At 40.2% G+C, this 21,193-nt stretch overlaps 1 protein-coding gene across 2 annotated transcripts in view; it reads left to right on the top strand.

Annotated features, from left to right (window-relative positions):
* The window catches only part of KLF5 (KLF transcription factor 5), a 90,862-nt gene that overhangs the window by 44,151 nt on the left and 25,518 nt on the right, over window positions 1-21,193 (top strand). For both annotated transcript variants that reach the window (XM_085898614.1, XM_085898613.1), the window contains one exon: window positions 12,613-12,672. In XM_085898614.1, the coding sequence (XP_085754740.1) occupies window positions 12,613-12,672 (60 nt within the window). The remainder of the gene's footprint in view (window positions 1-12,612; window positions 12,673-21,193) is intronic.

The raw sequence follows: 21,193 nt of genomic DNA, 5'->3' as shown, positions 1-21,193 counted from the left end.
ACAGAAGTCTTGCTGAAGATCCATGGCAGGTGAGGGAGGTACCCACACCCAGCCAACTGGCATGATGACAACTGAAGTCACCACATATGAGGAAGAGAGATTTGGGATGAGAGGATAGAAGTTGGTCCATGTTTTCGGCGAGCAAGATGTAAATGTAGTCATCACTATTTGGTGGATGGTACAACATACATATAAAGCTGAGATGGGAGTGGAGGAGAAGCCGTAGCCAGAGGTTTTCCTGGGGGTATGGAGGAGTGAGGGTAGTGCATGGAGGGTGAGCAGTAGAGTTTCTGATGAAGAGAGCAACTCTGCCACCAGGATGAAGCTCAGGTCTATCATACCGGAGGAGGGAGTAACCAGGGAGAGATACTAGGGAGTCAGAGATGTCTTGAAGGAGGAAATATTCTGTTGAACAGATTATGTCTGGTTTGTCAGTGGCAACCTGTATGGAAAGATCTGTCAGGTTTGAGCAAAGGCCCCAGATGTTTGAGGTCCACACTGTTAATGAAGAGGGAGGGGAGGAGGCTTTGGATGCAGGGGAGGGGGAGGGTAGGATGAGGGAGGAGGTGCGGAGGTAGGGAAAGTTATTGACAGAGTGTGGGGGGATTGCAGAAGAGCTAGTATAGGGGAGAGGGCCAGATGAGGAGGAGAAAAGGCTTGGTGGTGATGGGATGAGACACAGTGGGGAGTAATAAGAGAGGGGACAGAGGGAAGTTGAAGGTTGGAGGAGGTAGAGGCATGATATGGAAGAGAAAGGGCAGGAGGAGGAGGCAGCTTTGTGGATTCGAGGGGGGGGCAACTTTGAGAAGGGGAATTGAGGGGGAGATTGGAGGGAGAAAGGTGAGAGGGGAGAGTTGATGGAAAAGGGTGAGGGGGTTTGAGAATGGTGAGAGGGTAGCTTGGAGGGGGAAGAGTGTGAAGGTTGCTTTGAGAGGGTGGGTTGAGAGTGAAGCTTTGAGAGGGAGGGGGGATGATGAGAGCAGGCACGGCCAAGGGGCAGGGTGGCGATGGGAGAGTTGAGGAGAGGGGAAGGACGAGACTTGGTAGTGGTATGGTGAAGAATGGAGCAGGCAGGGGAAGGTACAATATTTGAGGGGTTGGGAAGAGTGTGAGAAAAGGTGTGAGAAGAAAGAAAAAACATGTTTGAAATGTTGAGGAGTGTACTGATTGAAAGAGTGAGATCTGTTGGGTTAGAATGGAGCCCACATATGTTAGAACACCACACAGTTTTGAACAACAGACAAAGAGCTGATAGTAAAGCAGAACACTGTGAAGAGGTGCTTAGAGTGGAGGTAAGGGCAAGATAGGAGGGGTACAAAGAGGGTATAACAGGTGAGGAGTAAGAAGGAGGATGATTTCAGGAGGTGGGGTGAATTGGCACTGAAGTTGGAAAAACGGGACGATTGATGAAACATGAACATGCATTAGAAATTGGGATTTAATTTTTTTTAAGTCAGAGTAGATGCAATAAGGGAGCATTAAGAGAATGGAGAAAAGAAACGTAAACAGTTGGACTTTTTAGACACGGGATGAAGGAAAGGTCGAATTGAAAACAGTCTTTTGAAGAAGAGGAGGAAAAGTAGTGAATTGTGATACAATATAGAGAACCACATGTGTGAAAGAGGAAGTTGAAACATTTTAAGAGACTGTTTTTTTTTGATAAAGATTAGATAAGATAGGTAAAGGAAAGGTTGAAGGTGTATGGTGAATTTGGAACAGCTAAAGTAGGAGGAAGATGGTCGGTTGGCAAAAGTTACAGGAAGACGAAGATGAAGGGATAAAGAAATCACATGGTTATGGAAGGTGTTCGGTGAGAAGTGAAAAGAATAAAGTTTTTTTTTATTTTAAAGATTAGGAAAAGGAAAGGTTGAAGAAAAAATAGTGAAGGTGTATGGTGAATGTGGGTCAGCAAAAGTAGAAGGAAGATGGTAGATCGGCAGAAGGAGGAAGGAGAGTCATGTGGTTATGTGGGGTATAAGTTGAAGAGGCAAAAGTTTTTTTTTGTTTGTTTTTTTGGTATTTTTCTTTATATTTTAAGACATGAAACAGAAGGTATCATTGGGAGGGATAGAAGGAGGGTGGAGGGAAAAACAGAAAATAAAAACTGATGATAATAAGGAGAAAATACAAATAAACATGATCGTGCACATAGACACGGAAGATGTACATAGCCTCAGGGAAACCCGATACGACAAACTGATGAATACACATCAAATTAGCACAAGTTTTAAAACAAAACTGAACTAGGAACACACAGTAAACATGGAGGCAACAAAATAAACAGTCAAAATGCGACAAACAATGACCGGAAACTTATCTTTGAGAAAGTCGGCAGAGATCCCTGGAAAGAACCAACCATTGCTCAAAAACCGGAACCGGAAGGATGGAGGATAATTGCTGAAAATAAACTTCAATTAGAAAGGGAATTGCACTGAAGTGTACCGAGAGGATTGCTCAAGACCGAACAAGATTGAGGAACCTCAATTGAAAATTGAAACAATAGGGTTTGTTTCAATTTTATCCAGACAATATACAGGACAACAAAACGAAGATACGGAGTTCTCCAGACTGTTGTCACTCAGTTATTTAGGAACTTGTAATAGCAGTTTAGATAACGGCAAAACTCAGATCTGCCAATATGCAAGGTTTAGTATCACTTGAAGATGTTTCATGGTCTTTGAAGAATTATTGTTGATTGTATCAAAATGCAATTAAAAATAAACAGGAGAAAAAAAAAACCCGTAATCTAAATTGTTACTTTGTTCATCTGGATTATTCATTGATTATCCATGAACTAATGCAATCAGTAATTTGTAACAGGATGTTTTATCAGTATAATGGTTGCAAAATAAACAGAACATTGTTCAAAGTATGCTAACCATGGTGAAAAGCAAGAAGATGACTTTTCGTGCATTAACCTCGCAAAAGAAGGACACAGAATTGGGGGGAAGGTTGATAGTGTGGGAGTGCATCAGAAATACATCAGGGATCGGGGTACATGTGTTGTGGAATTTACTCATTTTCCAAACAACTCACAAAAGGGAGGGTTGGGATTGAAGAATTAAAAGTCGAGGGAACTGCAACTGGGGGTAAAGGGGGAATAATAGGGAAACGAGCAAGAAACTCAAAAAAAAGTGGAAGGGGAGAGAAAAAAATGATAAATTAATAGATTACTCAAATAACTTTAAAAAGGGAAGGGACAAAAAATGAAAAAGAGAGAAAAGGGGAAAGAGGAGAAAGAAGAGGGAAAGGAGGAGAGGTAGTTTGGACAAAATGAAACGAGAAAGAGGAATGAGAGATTGCAGACCCTTGCCTGGACTTGTTTTATGTGGTGTATTTCGTGTGGCAAATAAATGGAAAGATTTACTAAATTAAAGGGTGTTGACTGCAAATGAAAGGTCTAAATGATCTCGTTGTAAATGTACAAAGGTCAAAGGTCTGAAAAGGTTTAAATATCAAATGGTCTGAAGGTCTAAAAGTCGAAAGGTCTGAAAATGTCTAAATGGGTCGAAAGGGTCTTAAAAGGTCAGATGGGTTTAAAGGATGTAAATTAAGGTGCAATTGATCTTTAAAAATCTAAAAAGCGTCTAAAGATCAAATGGGGTCTACAGGGTATTAAAAGGTCTGAAAGGTCTGAAAGGTGTGAAGGTCGAAAGGTAGAAAGGATCAAAAGGGTCTTAGAGGTCTAAGGATGCAAAAGGGTGCAATGGGATCGATACGGTCTAAGGGGTCTACACCAAAGTCTACGATACGGTCTAAGGGGTTTAGGGTACCAAAAGCTCTTAAGGTTCCAAGTGGTATTAGAGGTCTTAAATGGCCTTAGGGTTTTTCAGGATCTAAAGGGTGTGAGGAGACTTAAAGGGTGTTTGGGGTCTAAAGGGTCTTGAGTGTCTAAGGGGTATTCAGAGTCGAAATGGTCTTCGGGGTCTTAATGGTCTTAGATATCTAAAGGGTCTTAAAGGTCTCAGTAGTCTCAGGGGTCTTGAGGGTTTGAGGGGTATTTAAGGGTTTTAGAGGTCTAAAGGGTCTTAGGTGTCTTAGGAGTGTTAAAGGGTCTTAAAGGGTGTTATCTTTCTATGGGGTCTTAGGGGTCTAAATGGTCTTAGGTGTTTAAACCATCTTACAGTTATAAATGGTCTAAAGGAGTCTTCGGGGTCTCAAAGAGTCTTGGGATTCCAAAGGATCTTAACATTTTAGGGGTCTTGAAGGTTCTTAAGGCTCTTAACATTTTTAGGGGTTTTTCGAGTTTTTGGAGTTTAAGGGGTCTTAATGGGTATTCGGGTTGTAAAGGGTCATGAGGGTGTTTGGGATCTTAAGGGTCTTGAAGGATCTTAAGGTTCTAAAGGGTCTAATGTAATTAATACACATACTCACATTATGTGTGGACAAACAGACAGACAGACAAACAACCAAGCGGACCCAAATGCAAAAACCTCTCCTCTGGCAAGGGTAATAAAATAAAATAAAATAATAGGGAAAAAAACAACGGTTAAATGTTTCAAATCCATATTAATAAATGTCAGTGTGTGTGTGTGTGTGTGTGTGTGTGTGTGTGTGTGTGTGTGTGTGTGTGTGTGTGTGTGTGTGTGTGTGTGTGTGTGTGTGTGTGTGCACGCGCGCGCGTGTGTCAGTGTGTCTGTGTGTCTCGTCCATAACTCCAAAGCTATGAAACCTAGCAGCCTGAGACTTTGCATGCATACGAAGAACACTCCACGGAAGTGCATGGCTGAAAATTGGGTGTTTGGGTTAATAAAAACACCCCTTTTAAAGACAACGAACGGCCTTATTTAATTATATCCTTCATTAGGCGCATCCTCGTTCACCGCTCTCTATGGGGTCTAAAGGCGTATCCGAAGTAACCCCGCCGGGGTCTGAAGCCGCCATGTTTTTGGGCTTCCTCAACCATGCCTTGACTTGGAACAGGCCACAATAATTTATTCACGATAATTTTCTTTTTGTTTTTTACTTTTCTCACTCATATTATCATCAAATGCCTGTTCATCATAGCTATGAATTGCTGGGTACATTGCAATGCTTATAAACACACAGAGACGGCAGCGTTCTTTAGCTCTTAAACTTAGCAGAGTTTCGAAATTTAAGATCCAGAATGGAACTTACGAGCAGTGCCAACTCCAAGAAAAGTGTTCATTTGCCCAATTCAGACATTTGACATTTTGGGAGTCTCTGGGAGGTGTATGTTTAATATGACGGTTCGGTGATTGCTAATTTCGTGCCAAGTGAGCCGTTTCTTATCAACCGTTTCATTGGATTGCTTAAGCCACTTGGCTAGTGTGCTACAATATTCGCACTGTCACTGAATACCGTATATTGATCGACTTGAATAAACTTCAAGGGTCACTCGCCTGCGTTGGCCATGTGTTGTTCTGCTGTCTTAGGGTTCTTAAGAGAATGCCCAGGCGGTGGCTGGCTCGCTGAAAATGTGAAATTTTATTTTCCATGACATTTCCCCTTTTTAAAATGTGAAATTTTATTTTCCACGACGTTTCCCCTTTTTAAAATGTGAAATTTTATTTTCCACGACATTCCCCCTTTTTAAAATGTGAAATTTTATTTTCCGCGACGTTTCCCCTTTTTAAAATGTGAAATTTTATTTTCCACGACATTTCCCCTTTTTAAAATCTGAAATTTTATTTTCCACGACATTTCCCCTTTTTAAAATGTGAAATTTTATTTTCCACATTTCCCCTTTTTAAAATGTGAAATTTTATTTTCCATGACATTTCCCCTTTTTAAAATGTGAAATTTTATTTTCCATGACATTTCCCCTTTTTAAAATGTGAAATTTTATTTTCCGCGACGTTTCCCCTTTTTAAAATGTGAAATTTTATTTTCCACGACGTTTCCCCTTTTTAAAATGTGAAATTTTATTTTCCACATTTCCCCTTTTTAAAATGTGAAATTTTATTTTCCATGACATTTCCCCTTTTTGTTCTTCCATTATATGACCCGTCACTTTGGCATTGATAACTACAAATAAAAATTAAACGTTTCGCTTTTAAGAGTTTCTTCAACGGTTTCATGGAGTGCTTTGTGAAGCCACTCGGCACATGTTCTTCAGCTTTCAATGGTGACACCATTCTATTCCGGAGGGAGGAAGGCAACATATGTTATATGATCACAATGTGAAAAAATCTTTTCAGTCATGAAATAATGAATCACCATACCATGGCGGAAAAGCGGAGATGTACGCATGCTCATTCTGTGTAGCCTAGATTTGAATCCCAACCGCAGACTGATTCATCAATGTTTGTGTCATCTCTTGGATGGACGATAAACTGGGCGTCACATCTGTCAGAATCCCTCATTCTTTTCCCTCCCACCCCTACCCCCTCTCTCCCTCCCCTACCCCCTCTCTCCCTCCCCTCTCCCTGACACCTCTCTCTCTCTCTCTCTCTCTCTCTCTCTCTCTCTCTCTCTCTCTCTCTCTCTCTCTCTCTCTCTCTCTCTCTCTCTCTCTCTCTCTCTCTCTCTCTCTCCCCGAACCCTCCCTCTCTCTCTCTCCACCCTCTATCTCTCTCTCTCCCAACCCTCCCTTGGTCCCCCACCCCCTCCCCCTGTTGAGAGGACTAGCATGTACAAATCAGATTTGAAGTGAGCTGACCGGTGGGGTGCAAAGATCACTGCATGTACAAGCATGCATGCACACAGACAGACCTGTGCCAAGAAGATAGCGTGGATTTTAAATGTTCCTGCCCCAGGTCTCAAAGTGTTTCTGTGTGCGTGTGTGTGTATGTGTGTGTAAGTTGCTGTTGTTGCCTGCTATCTCCACATGTGGTGGGTGGGTTTCAGGAAGTGAAACGGGAGACCTACCAGGTCTCAAAGTATCTATCTCAATGTGTGTGTTGTTTATTGGTATCGACATATGCAGGTTTCAGAATTTGCAATGGAGTCCTCCCAGGGCAGGCTCAAAGTATCCACCTTCATTTCCGTAAGGGGTGACGACTCATGGACCAGGCTGTGAAGTTTTCAGTTCTCAAAGTTTTGTTCCAAGGGATCTTTTGAGGATTGTCACCGAGTCAGAGCTCTCATACGAGCCTCAACATTGCATACAAAAAAAGCCCTGTACAGCTTCCAACTGTAGTTCGTTTGTAGTAATATTCCCAGGGATGGTTTTTAATACCTCTGTGAGGTTCTTTATCATCATTCCTATCACTCTAACGATCACTGGTACAACTTTGGCATTCTTCGGCTTCCAGGATCTTAATTCTTGAGGTCTTGGTATTTTGTCATTTTCTTGATTTCTGCATTGTTGAGTCCAAAATCACTGGTATTAACACCTCAATTAGCAATGCTTTCTTCTCTTTTTTGTACCTAAGTATGACATATGGTTGCAATGCTTTATTTTCGATGTTCACACTTGATGGGATCATTAGGTCGTACGTGAGTGGTGGGTACTTCCATATTTTCAGTGTTTCCTTTTGGTTCATGTTCCCACGAGTTTTCTGGAACTGGGATTTCAAAGTTTTTACAGATGTGCCAGTGGATTACTTTACAAACGCTGTTGTGTCATTGTGTGTGTGTGTGTGTGTGTGTGTGTGTGTGTGTGTGTGTGTGTGTGTGTGTGTTTTCAGTCTTTAAGCATCACACATCATTCTGTTTGCGAATGCCACCTCCACCCCTCACCTTTCTCTCTTTTTTTTCCTCCTCCCCACCTCCCCCCCCCCAACCCTCACTCTCTCTCTCTTTCTCTCTCTCTCTCAACCCCTTCCTCCTGCAGTGTATAACAATATTTGGTGAGGTGTCGCTCTCCCCACCTCTGCCACCTCTTTCCTCACTCTTCCCCCCTTCCTAGCTTCTCCTCCCTCTGTCCTCTCCTCTCCCTCCCTCCCTCCTATCCCCTCCCTTCCTTTCATCCTCTCCCCTCCCCTCACTTTCCTCCATCCCCTCTCCCAGAGCCGTATATTAGAAGAGTTTGGCCAACTTAACAATAGGCACCATGTTGTGGACCAAGGGCGTGTGCACTCAAGCTTGCATCGCAAGTGCGGACTGTATGTTTTAGGGTTTGCCCTACTGAAGTTTGCCCTCACCTTACTCTCTTCTTCCTTCCCTAAATCCAAATATATCTCTCTCTCTCTCTCTCTCTCTCTCTCTCTCTCTCTCTCTCTCTCTCTTTCTCTTTCTCTTTCTCTTTCTCTTTCTCTTTCTCTTTCTCTTTCTCTTTCTCTTTCTCTTTCTCTTTCTCTTTCTCTTTCTCTTTCTCTTTCTCTTTCTCTTTCTCTTTCTCTTTCTCTTTCTCTTTCTCTTTCTCTTTCTCTTTCTCTTTCTCTTTCTCTTTCTCTTTCTCTTTCTCTTTCTCTTTCTCTTTCTCTTTCTCTCTCTTCAAAACCAAAATCCACTTTCAAGTTTATTCCCTTAGAAATCTATTTTTTTCATCTCTCCAAATCTCTTCTTCCCCACTCTTTCTCCCACCATTCTTCCCTCATCCATTTCATTCCTCCTCTTGAAATCATCCATCCCTTTACATATTCTTACTTCTGCATTTTCCTCTCCACACTTTTTTTCTTTTGTACTTATCCATCTTTTATCTTGTAATAATATCAGTAATATTATTACAAGACATCAGTAATACAATATTCATCAATATTTATTTCGCTGGTGAAATAATACTTGGGTCTTATTAAGTTGTTGAAGACAACTTCTGTCACTTTGTACAGTTAAGAGTGTGTGTGTGTGTGTGTGTGTGTGTGTGTGTGTGTGTGTGTGTGTGTGTGTGTGTGTGTGTGTGTGTGTGTGTGTGTGTGTGTGTGTGTATTTGTCTGCCTGTGCATCGATTTTCTCAGCGGTCCTTGTGTATATGTCCACCAAACATTTTGACATGAAAGATAATCACCCAAGGACTGTACCTATAAATTTGGGTGAACCTGGATCAAATGATGACGTCACGAAAAATTCACAAAGTTTCAAAAAATCCCAATCATTTACATGGGACGAAATTTCAAAAAATAATTTCTCCGCCATTTCTTGTTCAATTGCTTAGATATTTAATGTGCTTATGTAGGGTCATAATATCTTTCACCCTGCCATGTTTCAACCGGATCGGATCCAGATTGTGACGTCACAAAATGTTTGAAATTTGCATTGAAAAGCCCATTTACATGACAAAAAAATTCTTAAAATTCGAAAGTTTTATATTTTTCGCTCAAACTTTTAGGGAATGTAAAACAACGATTGGCCATTAGCTGACGTAATTTGATCAACTTCCGGTTTGTATTCTGGATCCCATCAGCAAAAATGTGTCATAATTTGGCCATTTTTGAAAGCGCGTATCTCCATCAATTTTTGTGATATGTGGCTCAAACTCGGTGAGAATGTAGTTCAGAAATTACTCTTTCATGAGATATCCAGGCCTTCGTTGTGACTGTTCCGGTTCAATAGTTCGCCTGACACCGAAAATTCGTCTATCGCGCTCAGGAGCCAATGGCACTATTCTGCAAACGTGATGTATTATTTTGCAGTGCAGGCCAGTTTTATTATCAATGAAAGGCCCTCCACATCGTACCAATCCATTATGACGTTACCATCACGCAGGTGTGTCAATTTTCCGTTTTCAGTAAGAATTTTGCTTGTTTTTATGCGGAGGAGGTGGAGGTGATGATGGAGTTTTTGACTTAAACCATTGACATCACATTCCACATTCGAATGTTGTTCATGATGGCAACTGACTGAACTGTAAATGCTGTTTCTTGTGCTGTATCCGCGTGACTGCAATGAAGTTATAATAAATTTTCAAACAACTTCGACAACTTCCTCACTCCATGAGTGATTCATTTAGTCTTTACTTCGACGTGTTAAGTTCACCTTACCTCGCACAAGAGACAGTTGTCGTTGGCTTTCCAGCCATCCCGACGAACCTTTACTTCCCAGATTTTCCTCCTTTCTGGGTTGCGGGGGAAGCGATGCATCTGTTTCCCACGGTTATTTCGATTTGAGCAACCCAATGCTACACAGCAGGGCATGTTTATTAACGTTGTAACTCTAAATATTTCATCAAAGTGACGTTTTATGAGGAAGCATTCGATGCAAGAAGATATGTTTGTAGCATTGTAGCAAAGTGAGTATCATCTGCTAGGTACACAGGTTGGTCCACAACATGGTACCCTGTAGTCACATGAGGGCTTTTGACCAATTATAAAGCAGATGCGCTGAAACCGGGTTGATCGTACTCTTTCTAATATACGGCTCTGCCCTCCCCCCCCAACTCCTCTCTCTCCCCTCCCTGCCTCTCCTCTCTCCCCTCCTTGCCTCTTCTCTCCCCACCCCCTCCCCCCAACACCACCATCAGTGAAGCGACATGTTGTATTTGCTCGTTTTTAATAAACGAGAGGTCTGTGAATGAAAAGTGCTTGTTAATCCGATGAGGAGCTGATGTGCCGATCCAGAAAATTAGGCTGTTTGTCATTTTATACTCTTGAATGTCCAGGGTGCCCAACATGGCGAAAATATTGGGAACCACCATGTGACCAAACGAATGTCTGGAAAATTGAAGTATTGACCAACTGGCTTTGAGAGATATGTCCTGTTGGTTTGTACATGGGGCAAGTGTTCATGGAAATGATCGTAGTCATTGGCCAGTCTCACCTTCTGTATATATAGTAAATCATCTTGCAGAGAATGCCCAGGATTCTAAAGATGATATTGGTTGAGGTGCAACTGAAGTGGTCTTTGACTTTAACACTACTTTTGGGTCCTGTGATCGAGGTGGTTGGCTACCTTCATGAGAGAGCCTGATGGAATGTCGAGAAAGGTGGCAGAGGTACTTAAAATCTCCCATGTGAAAGCAAGGGGCAGGATGGAAGGAATTGACAAAGTTCATAAATCGTTCAGAATCGTCTCTGCTCCAGGATGCGTCACCAATGGAGTCGTCTATGTAGCTGCCAAATAATTCTGACTTGGGACTGTTGAAGTGGTCGGCAATTCGTTGCTCAATATAACTAACAAAAAGATTTGCATAAGTGGGATCCATATTGTTACCCATGGCTGCACCGTTGCTGTACTTGTAAAATTAACTGTCAAACAAAAAGCAGTTGAGAGCGAGGACCAATTCAGTGGGGCGGAGTAGAGTTTATGTGCCTCATTCCTTACTAGTAAGGCAATCAAAGAAGTGTTTGAGAGTCCAAAGACCCTCGTTGTTCGGAACGACATGGGCCTTTACGAATAAAACTAGTTTTCCACTCTGTTTTATCAGCGGTCTTGTTGACACATCTGTGGATATCGTGTAATCTGTGAAACACACACTGCAAATTTTGAGAGCATTTTTTTACTTCAATAGCTTCCTTCTTCTCGTCTAATGCCTGTAATCATTAACACTGCAAAACTATAACAGCTTTATTTGCTCATGAGTTAGAGATCCAGGCAATGTTCACTTATTGTTGGCAAACTTTTGATTTGTGGTTCTTTCAACATACTAACACAGACTATCATTCAAACTGATAATAACAGCAATGAATGTCTCTTTTTTTGTATACATTGTCGAGGCTCATTTTAAAGCTAACAGAATGTATAACAAAGGGAGCAGGGTACAAGAAGGGTGGGAGAGGGAAGCACAAAACAGTAGGGAACAGAGAGAGGAGATCTGTGGAAGGGAGAGGGATGGGGCGGGGTACATGGGGTAAACAAGATGGACACTACAGGAACTTTCAAGAAGGAAAAGCTGGGAATTTGAAGGAGGTGTGTATGGGGGTGGATTAACGGGGGTCGGAAAAAAATCATGGTTTTAGATTGGGGAAGATTAGAGTTGGGGGTGAACAGCTGTTTTGAAGACCTGGAGGGAAGAGTGGGATTGAAGACATTGTGTTTTTTTGTCCAAGATCCTTCTATTGTAATAACAATCCATACATGTTGATTTCTTTGTTTGTTATTTCCTTGAAAGCATTTTGTCCAGGGATATGTTGTCGGATTTTGAATTCTCTCTTACAGTTTGTCTGTTTGCGTGAACCAAATTATTTGGAGAAATAAACTCACAAATTTGAAATTGCCAAATGCTGCCGACATTATGGAGCCTGCTGGATTTAATTGCACCTTGTGAAGGTTGTGCAAATCATGAAGACATTGAGGTCAGTTGTGAAGATACTGCAAAGGCTGTTCATGTGCCTAGTTATCTGAAAAATGCATTGGCCTTTAGAGACTGACTCTTTGTCTGAGGCAAGCGGTCGCCATTGTGGCTGCTTCGCCTTCTTACAGTGGTTATGAGGATATCGTTGAAAGAAAGTTGCAAAGGACACAGCTAGTTCAGAGGATATCACTAATCAGGGTTGCAGATACCTCAATTTTGTGACTGTTGAGCATTCCCATCTAAATTGGGTCATCTGGTTTTGCATTTCCATCTGAACCCTTGGTTTCTGATGTTGACAGTCCAGGTTCAAATTCCATATCGCATATGTCTGTGTGTTTGATAATTCTCTACTAATGTCCTTGTAATTAATGTAAAGGTACACTGACTTCGACTGCAATGTATTTATGATGCTTTGCTGCATGTGATTTATTTATTAGCTTGAATAAATTAATGTGATGTGAGCCTTGAATAAATGTGAGCCTTAGATCATCAATGTAAAAAAAAAAAAATAACATAAATCTTCATATCTTCTTCTGCAGACTGCTCAAAGGTTTACACCAAGAGCTCCCACCTGAAGGCTCACCAACGGACACACACAGGTGAGCTTTCTCCCAGTTTTCATTACTGTACTTACACTTGTTGAGTTGGAAGATTTTCATTTTTATAAAATAAAAGAGCTACCACCATACACTTTGCGATGGAATGCACTGCTTGTAAAGTACCGATTTGACAGTTTATAGTTGGGTCAGGAATATAATGTGGACCCGTGTTCTTCATTGCACGGCCTGCGAGCCACTGGCGGCCCAAGTTGGCCTAAAGTGCAGCTCCTGAAATGTGGCCGATAATACACAAATGTGAAAACACCCCATCATAATCCACCATAAATGCTATCAAATTGACCCAATGGTTTCAAATGAGTGTTCCAACACGAAGCATAAAAGTAACATAACGACAACAAGATATGGTTCCAGTATACGAACAATTACGCTTGCAGCCCAGTTAACCACAACGAAGAAGAGTATGTGGAGGTGGGGGCCTAATAGCAGTCATTATGGAGTCCTGCAGGCAGTGTCTTATCGGCAAAAGTGGCCCCCCTCTAAACCAATCATTAAGATCACTGATCTAGACAATAGCTCCAAGGTGAATGCACTACGTCTGAGCTATGCTGCCAACCCTTAATACATTATATTCTGCAGTAATTAGGCCCTATGAATAACAATTCAGTGACTGATCTCAGAACACCTATACCTGTTAAAGTGATTCTTCACCATTGAAGTCCCACATCTCCATGTTCTTTACTCTGATTTTACAGCAATGAAAACACATTTATTGCCACACTTTATGGCAGGCTCATGCTTATTGGTGGGTACGATGATAGCTTGTCGTGCGCAGAGGTTCACCATAAACCTTAACTTAAGAACTTATTCACAGTGTTTATATTTCACTTTTGCAATACAAATTCAAAGTGGCTGTCAAGTCAAAATTTACTGCATAAAAAAACAGTCGGAGATTCGGCAACGTCGAAATAGAACTTAAATATCCGGTGTGATTGAAATAACACTAACGTACACCACGATGAAAAATTAACAAAGAGTGCCTTAATTTATCGGGTGGGTGGATTGCTCTTGGAAATACAATAACTTTTCATAATTACTCATCAAAGCACATCTCACGCCTAACCCGTCCTGTCCACAAAGCACAAAACTTCAGTCATTGGTGATTTTCACCTCTACCACCGACCGAAGGTGGATGGAGGTTGTGTTTTCATCCCTGTTTGCTGGACTGTCTGTCTGTTTGTTTGTGAGCAGGATATCTCAAAAAGTTATGGATGGATTCGGACAAAACTTGGTGGACAAGTTGGGTATGTGACAAGGGCAAATTGATTCGATTTTGGTGAAGATCCATATCCGGATACGAGGATTTAAAAAAATCCTCAAGTGATTCTTCACCATTGAGAGATGGGGCCAAAAATGACACAAAAAATGACACAGCACAATATTTAAAAAAGTTATGGATGAGTTATGACAAAAGTTTGTGGATGAGTTGGGTAGGTGACAAGAACAAGCCAATTCGATTTTGGTTAAGATCCACATGCAGATCGAGCCTATCAGTCGGATACAAAACGTAAACTGTTCCGCCTGGCAGAGGTATGCCCTCTACCGAGTGCCCTTCTAGATTGTAATTGTTCTTGTTAGTTTTCCTCGAAAACCTCTGTTAACTTGCAAGTGGTACAGAATGATGTCTGCTCAGAAATTGGTCACACAAGTCCATAAGTAGAAACACATCCATCATATCTTTACCCACTCGCAAATTGTGTTATAATGTGGAAATTGATAATTTTAAAAACTTTTTCTCTCTTGCTTTTAATATAACTAAGCAGAGTACTCACCCTACGGGCGATCTTGTTCCGAGCATGCATCACGTTCTTCTGATGCAAACCTTTATTTGGGCAGTGTATAGGCAACTGACAGCTGCCTAAATCGCTCTGGAAAATAAAATAAAAACTCGGGTTACATGCATGAAGCAAAAATATACTGCACCCCACTGCTTATAATTCAAAACACCTCACTGCACTGGAAAACGTGAGGACAGGAATACTGCACTGAAAATGGTGGAGACTTGTGATACCCTCCCCCACATTGAGCAGTGCTACACCATACACATTTACAAAGAGAATTTGCATCCATCCTCCTCACCCACCCCTCCTAAGACCACCAGCAAAGAAAAAGACACCCCTATACATGACTTGGGGTCATGCTGATCCTATATAGCAAATCTGGATGTAATCGGCCCAGAACTGCAGGAGTAGCGCAACAAACAAACACACAAATAAACAAATAAAAATCACTCATAGAGTGACACGGCGAAACGGAACGCACTTGGTAGAGCGCATACCTCCATCAGGCTGAACAGTTTAAATTTTGTATCCCACTGATAGGTCGGATCTGAATCCAGACCTTAATGAAAATCGAATCGGCTTGTTCTTATCATCTAGCCAACTCTTCCACCTCGTTTTGTCACAAGTTGTCCACAACTTTTCGAGATATCATGCCATCCATAGTTTTTGGCCCCATCTCTCAAAGGAGAACAATCACTTTAAAAACTCGTATCCGGATGCGGATTCGAATCTTCACCAAAATTGAATCAATTATTCTTTTTCACACACCCAACCTGTCCACAAAGTTTATGCGGAATCCATCCATAACCTTTTGAGATATTGTGCTATATATCGTTTTTGGCCCGATTTCTCAATGGTGAAGAATCAGTTAAAACATAAATAATTCTCATTTCCAGATCTGGATTTGGATCTTCACTAAAATTGAATCAGTTCTTCCTCGTGGCACTCCCAACTTGTCCACCAAGTTTTGTGTGAATCCATCCATAAGCTTTTGAGAGATTGTGCTATGTATCGTTTTTGGCCCTATTTCTCAACGGTGAAGAATCACTTAAAAAATTCTCAGATCCAGATCTGGATTCAGACCTTCACCAAAATTTAGCATTACTTCCTTGTCTGGTGACCTACACACAAAAATAAATTCAGAACAATTGCTTTAAAACTGTAGCCAAACATCGTGTGACAAACAGACAAACAAACACAGACAAATGCTCCAGACCAACATACTTCGAAAAAAATGTTTTTGCCAAATAATAAACACTGATCCATGAATTATAGTAAGGATTCATGAACGGACTCCACATGACCTTAACCTGGTCCAATCCTACTCCATCACTTTGTTCCATGAACATTTATTTCCAAGTATTATGCTCTATAATTATGAAAAAGACACTTCAACACACCCTTAAAATTCATACATTGGGGACCTCAACTTACCCTAAATCATTGAGGTGTTAAATCCACCCTTCAGTCCATATGTTGGGGACATAAACCCATCCGTAAATCCATATGTTGGGGACATAAACCCATCCATAAATCCATGTGTTTAGGACATAAACCCATCTGTAAATCATTGGGGACATAAACCCATCCATGAATCCACATGTTGGGGACATAAACCCATCCGTAAATCCATATGTTGGGGACATAAACCCATCTGTAAATCCATGTTAGGGACATAAACCCATCCATAAATCCATATGTTGGGGACATAAACCCATCTGTAAATCCATGTTGGGGACATAAACCCATCTGTAAATCTATGTTGGGGAGGTAAACTCAACTGTAAATCCACATGTTGGGGATATAAACCCATCTGTAAATCAATATGTTGGGGATATTAACTCATCTGTAAATCCATATGTTGGGGACATAAACTCATCTGTAAATCCATATGTTGGGGACATAAACCCATCTGTAAATCAATATGTTGGGGATATTAACTCATCTGTAAATCCATATGTTGGGGACATAAACTCATATGTAAACCCATATGTTGGGGATATATACTGACTTTTAAAGTCATATATTGTGGAATTAAACCCACTATACGTGCATTGTGTAAAATAAATTTTTAAAAATAGTTTCAGAAACGAATAATTTAATGAGATGGGCTTGCTTTAAAGTGTTTTTTTTTTCATTTTAGGATCTATTATTAATATAATGCAAAGCATGGTGTCTCTCCGTGTGTTTGTATGTTTTCCCATTCGGCTGTCTCCCGTTTCTGGTGCCTGCTTCCTGCGCTGTATAAAGCTCCGCATGCAGGCAAAGCTCAACACTGAACCAGAAGAAATGCATGTTACCAAATGAGATACATTTTAAACATATAAATGCAACATTGAATCTCAGTTTGTTTATTAACAGTGCATGACCAGGAGGCACACTCGCCTCGAAGCTGTCTAGCATGGGTTTGAATCCCGACAAAGATATAAACTGTCATCCCGGTGACTCACAGACTGGGTAAATCATCAATGTGTGTGCCATCCCTCTGATGGACATTAAACTGGGCGTCCCCTCTCCCGACATTAATTGGTGGATGTTAGAGATCCCCATGGTGTCCTTTGCGAAGAATGGGTGAGAACAAATTACAAGTTCCTGCCTGAACTACTGCTGGGAAGGCAATGGCAAACCACCCAGTATAACCCTTGCCAAGAAAATGCTTCGGCAGCACCAACGTCTGTGACAGAGGATGAAAATTACTGCAAAGTTGAACAAACCATGTCATTGTTAATGACTCATTGTTGTTAAACAAACCATTAATGTCATTGTTAAACCATGTCATCGGCATTGTTAATAACATTAGCCTGTACTGAAAGTCTTTGAACAATGGTTGCAGTACAATACGGTTTTTCAATTAAAGAAAAAAAACTCCCTCCATTTAGCGTTGTGACCTAAAATAAGCTGAAATTTAATTCTCAGCGAACTCGATGACATAATTTAAGAGTCGATGAGTTTGGCATTTCAAACCCCGGCCAAGTTATGAGTTCTGCGAAAGACTTAAAATTTGGTGCGTATTACTTCCTTGCCTGACAATCACTGTTCTAAAAGGGTAGAGCACGGACATACAAGGAGAGGAGGGGGGAGAGAGAAGAGAGGGGGGGGGAGAGAAGAGAAGAGAGGAGAAGAGAGAAGAAGAAAAGAGAGAAGAGGCAAGAGGCAGGGAGGAGGTGGGGGGAAGAAGTTTCCTTCTGTATCCATTCTGTCTACCTCATTCCTCCCCACCCCATTATTTGTCCAAGTCTCCCTGTATATTGTCCTTCAACTCCACTGTTGGGGTCCTCCCCCCCCCCCCCGTCATTGCTGTTCCTTTTGTCCTGTTGTGACATGATCCATTCAGTGTTCTATATCTTCAACAAGCCTCGACTATCAAAAAAATTGTTATAGGTTGGCAACCATTGTGCAGGCTTGATGGGCCGAATGGTCTCTTTCTGTTTTGAAGTTCCTTGGAAGGGAAGTCGTCTATTACATATTGTCAACCGTGGTGTGTGTTAGTGCGTTCGTCTGTCTCCAGTTCCCATTTACCGCAGCAGCTTCCCACACTGCGTTTGAAAAGTTCAACATTCACTTTTGAAATAACGGGAGAACAGGCACGAGTTATGTTAATGCCAAATTTTATTTCACAACCAGGATATTTTGCCCTCTTTTACAACAAATTGAACCTCTGCCATTTCAGGTTGGCGATATACGTGACTCAAATCTTTGCCTCTGGGTGAATTTCACCAACATATTTCACCTCTGGGTGAAAGAGTACAACACAATTAACCTTTTTAAAGTCAATGAAATAATTTAAATTGATGAATAAACTTAAACTTTTCCAGTCAATGGGGACGGGTATTCTTCCAAGTTAATTATAATTCATGATATACTTTTAAATTAACTTTTTTTTATTTTCAGTTGAAGGGATTTCTTGGCAGTTTTGTCTTCTAATAATTTTCACAAGAGGCGTTTCATTGCCCATCCCAAGTTGTTACCTTGAAAACATTAAGAGTGAATCACAAAGGTGGACTGGAACCACATGCAAACCACATCCAGCATGGGAGGCAGACTATCCCCTCTCTGAAGTTCAAACAACAAGACAGCTGGGGTTTGTTTGCTTTTACCAACAATGCAACAGTGTCATAGAAATTCTCCTGATGTGAGCTCAGTTTTCATACACTGAGAATTCCAATCATTAATACAGTCATCTTCATCAGAATTTGAATATACCTCCAGCATGCCATCAGTGGCCGAATGATGAATATAACTCCATCAGTGGCCTAATAGTGAAGACACAAACCAGTGTCCTCACCATTAGGCCACTGATGTACCCATTTGGTGACTAAACACACAATATAAATGGAGAGCAAACCCATGCCGTAAATTGTAAGCCCCATTGCATTGATAAACTTTGATTATACATCTTTTGTGGTGATTTTTTACGTGTAATCAGACAATTCACAAGAAGCACGTGACTCCAAGTTATAAAAACACCATGCCACAAACGTCTGCAACAAATGGCCTCAGCTGGAGTAACCATACTGTGCAGAATTCATTGTTAATCTGATGGGGAAAGGGACCAAAATATTTAATTCCACTCTGTCATGAAACAGCTCTCAGGTGATTATGTTGAAGGCACATTATGGGTGAATGAGAACCCTGTAATTAAGGTTATTTATACCATTTCAGAAACCGTGCTTACGTAATTTCAAAAAGACATGAGAACACAATACAAGCGATTCCCACCCCTGAAGTTATGATAGATCAAGCAAAACATTATTTCACCACAATGAAAAGGTTTAATTTTGCAGTCAGTTGCCCCACTTTCTAAAATGCTCAAATATAATTACAATCCCTCTTCATGATGCAATTATTATTTTGTTACCCCGTACATTAAGGAGGGTTTAACAAAATAATAACTGCGTCATGGAGAGTGATTGTAAAAATTTACATCTGTAAAGCACTTTTGTTGCAGGTCATTGTTGCAACAGATGGTAATAAATGCAAAGGATGACAAGGTAGCTCAGAAGTTGATGGCTTGGTATCAATTGCTGATGGAATAGGATCCTTCCGAAAATAGTTGAGCAATGTGGGCAAATACCTCTGGCTAAATTACAAATTCCTGCCACTGGAAATGCAATGGCAAACCACCAAGTGTATGCTATGCCGTGAGACTGCTTCAACAGAACCTAATCTCCAATCAATAACAATAATTGTACAGAGGATCAAAATGCCTGAATAATTCAATCAGCTTGCGACCTGGTCATCCAGGCCAGTTGATTATGATTCATTTGAACTGTTTGCCATTTTTGTAAGTATTGATCGATCCAAACCTTGTGATTTATATATATATATATATATATATATATATATATATATATATATATATATATATATATATATATATATATATATATATATATATATACATTTCCATGTTCTGCAATTTATTTCAGTCACTATTCACAGTAGTAGAGGATAAATGGGGCTTCTGAGGCAGCCATTCAAATGAATGGGGGGAAAGGGAAAAACTTTCTAACTTAAGCCCCAAAAGCCCAAAATAGGAGACTGATTTTCTCCCCCTCCCATACCAGCAAATGTAAAATTGAGACTGATTCCCTTCCCTCCCATACAAGCAAATGTAAAATTGAGACTGACTCAAGCCCCAAAAGCCCAAAATAGGAGACTGATTTCCTCCCTCTCCCATACAAGCAAATGTAAAATTTAGACATACTGATTAAAGCACTTCTTTTCCTTCATATTTTCATTCCACTCAAAGAGCGAACCAATGAATATTTGTCCATGTTCTACTTCGGGGAATAACTTAATTTTCCTATTACATTCATCACTATCAAGTATATTCACAAAGATTACTTTGGAACTTAGTTCTTGGTTTAAATGTCTTTGTTGAGCAGAAATGAAATGATAAACTTCTCTCAATGCTCTTATTTGACCACCTCCTGAGCCACATATCATTTTGAGATTGTAGTAAATTGTTTTTCCATTGTTCAATTGATAACCATCAAAGTTTTCAGTCCATTCAAGGATATTAATTTTTTTCTTTACATCCTCCAACTAATTTGTAATTAAATTTATCCGCTTATTTGTTTTATCTACTTTTACCCCGGTTATTTCTTCAATAAGACTTATTTGATATTTCTCACATTCTTTATGTTTTCCATTTAAATACCAAGGCTGATTACATCTCCACTCTTTGGTTTGGTTATTGCTTGATTCTATCATTTATAAATCAGTAAAAAGATGGCGGTAGCCTGTTAAAATTCCCAACCCAATATCTTGACACTTAGACTTATAACAATAAGGGAGACTATTGATTCCATTCTCAAAAATATATCTTTTATCATCAAAAACTCCTAATGCTTTCTTATTTATCTCTTCTGCATATAATTGATGTTTATAACTTCTTATTGTATTCATTTTTCTGTACTCTTCCTTCTTTAAGGTAAAACGGTTGTAATGATGTTTAAAGTTTATTGTTTCCTTGATTATATATTTCTTTATTCCCTTTAGCTTCTTATCACACCTTTCAATGTTATTATTACTATTATCAATATACATAAAAGCATAAGACTTTGATCTCAATCCTATAAATTCACTCATGACCTTCCCACCCAATTCATCTTTAAACTTACCGATAACCTTTTTATTCTTTGATGAAAACAACACATCACCTGACTTATAATTACTTGTATCATATATATCAATATTATCAATCATATCCTCATATA

The sequence above is a fragment of the Eptatretus burgeri genome, chromosome 10 (genome assembly GCF_056783735.1).
Source record: "Eptatretus burgeri isolate ZD-2024b chromosome 10, Ebu_testis_v1, whole genome shotgun sequence".
Taxonomy (NCBI): Eukaryota; Metazoa; Chordata; class Myxini; order Myxiniformes; family Myxinidae; genus Eptatretus; species Eptatretus burgeri.
Note: the sequence above shows the minus strand (reverse complement) of the source record. Positions and strands in the feature narration are given on the sequence as shown.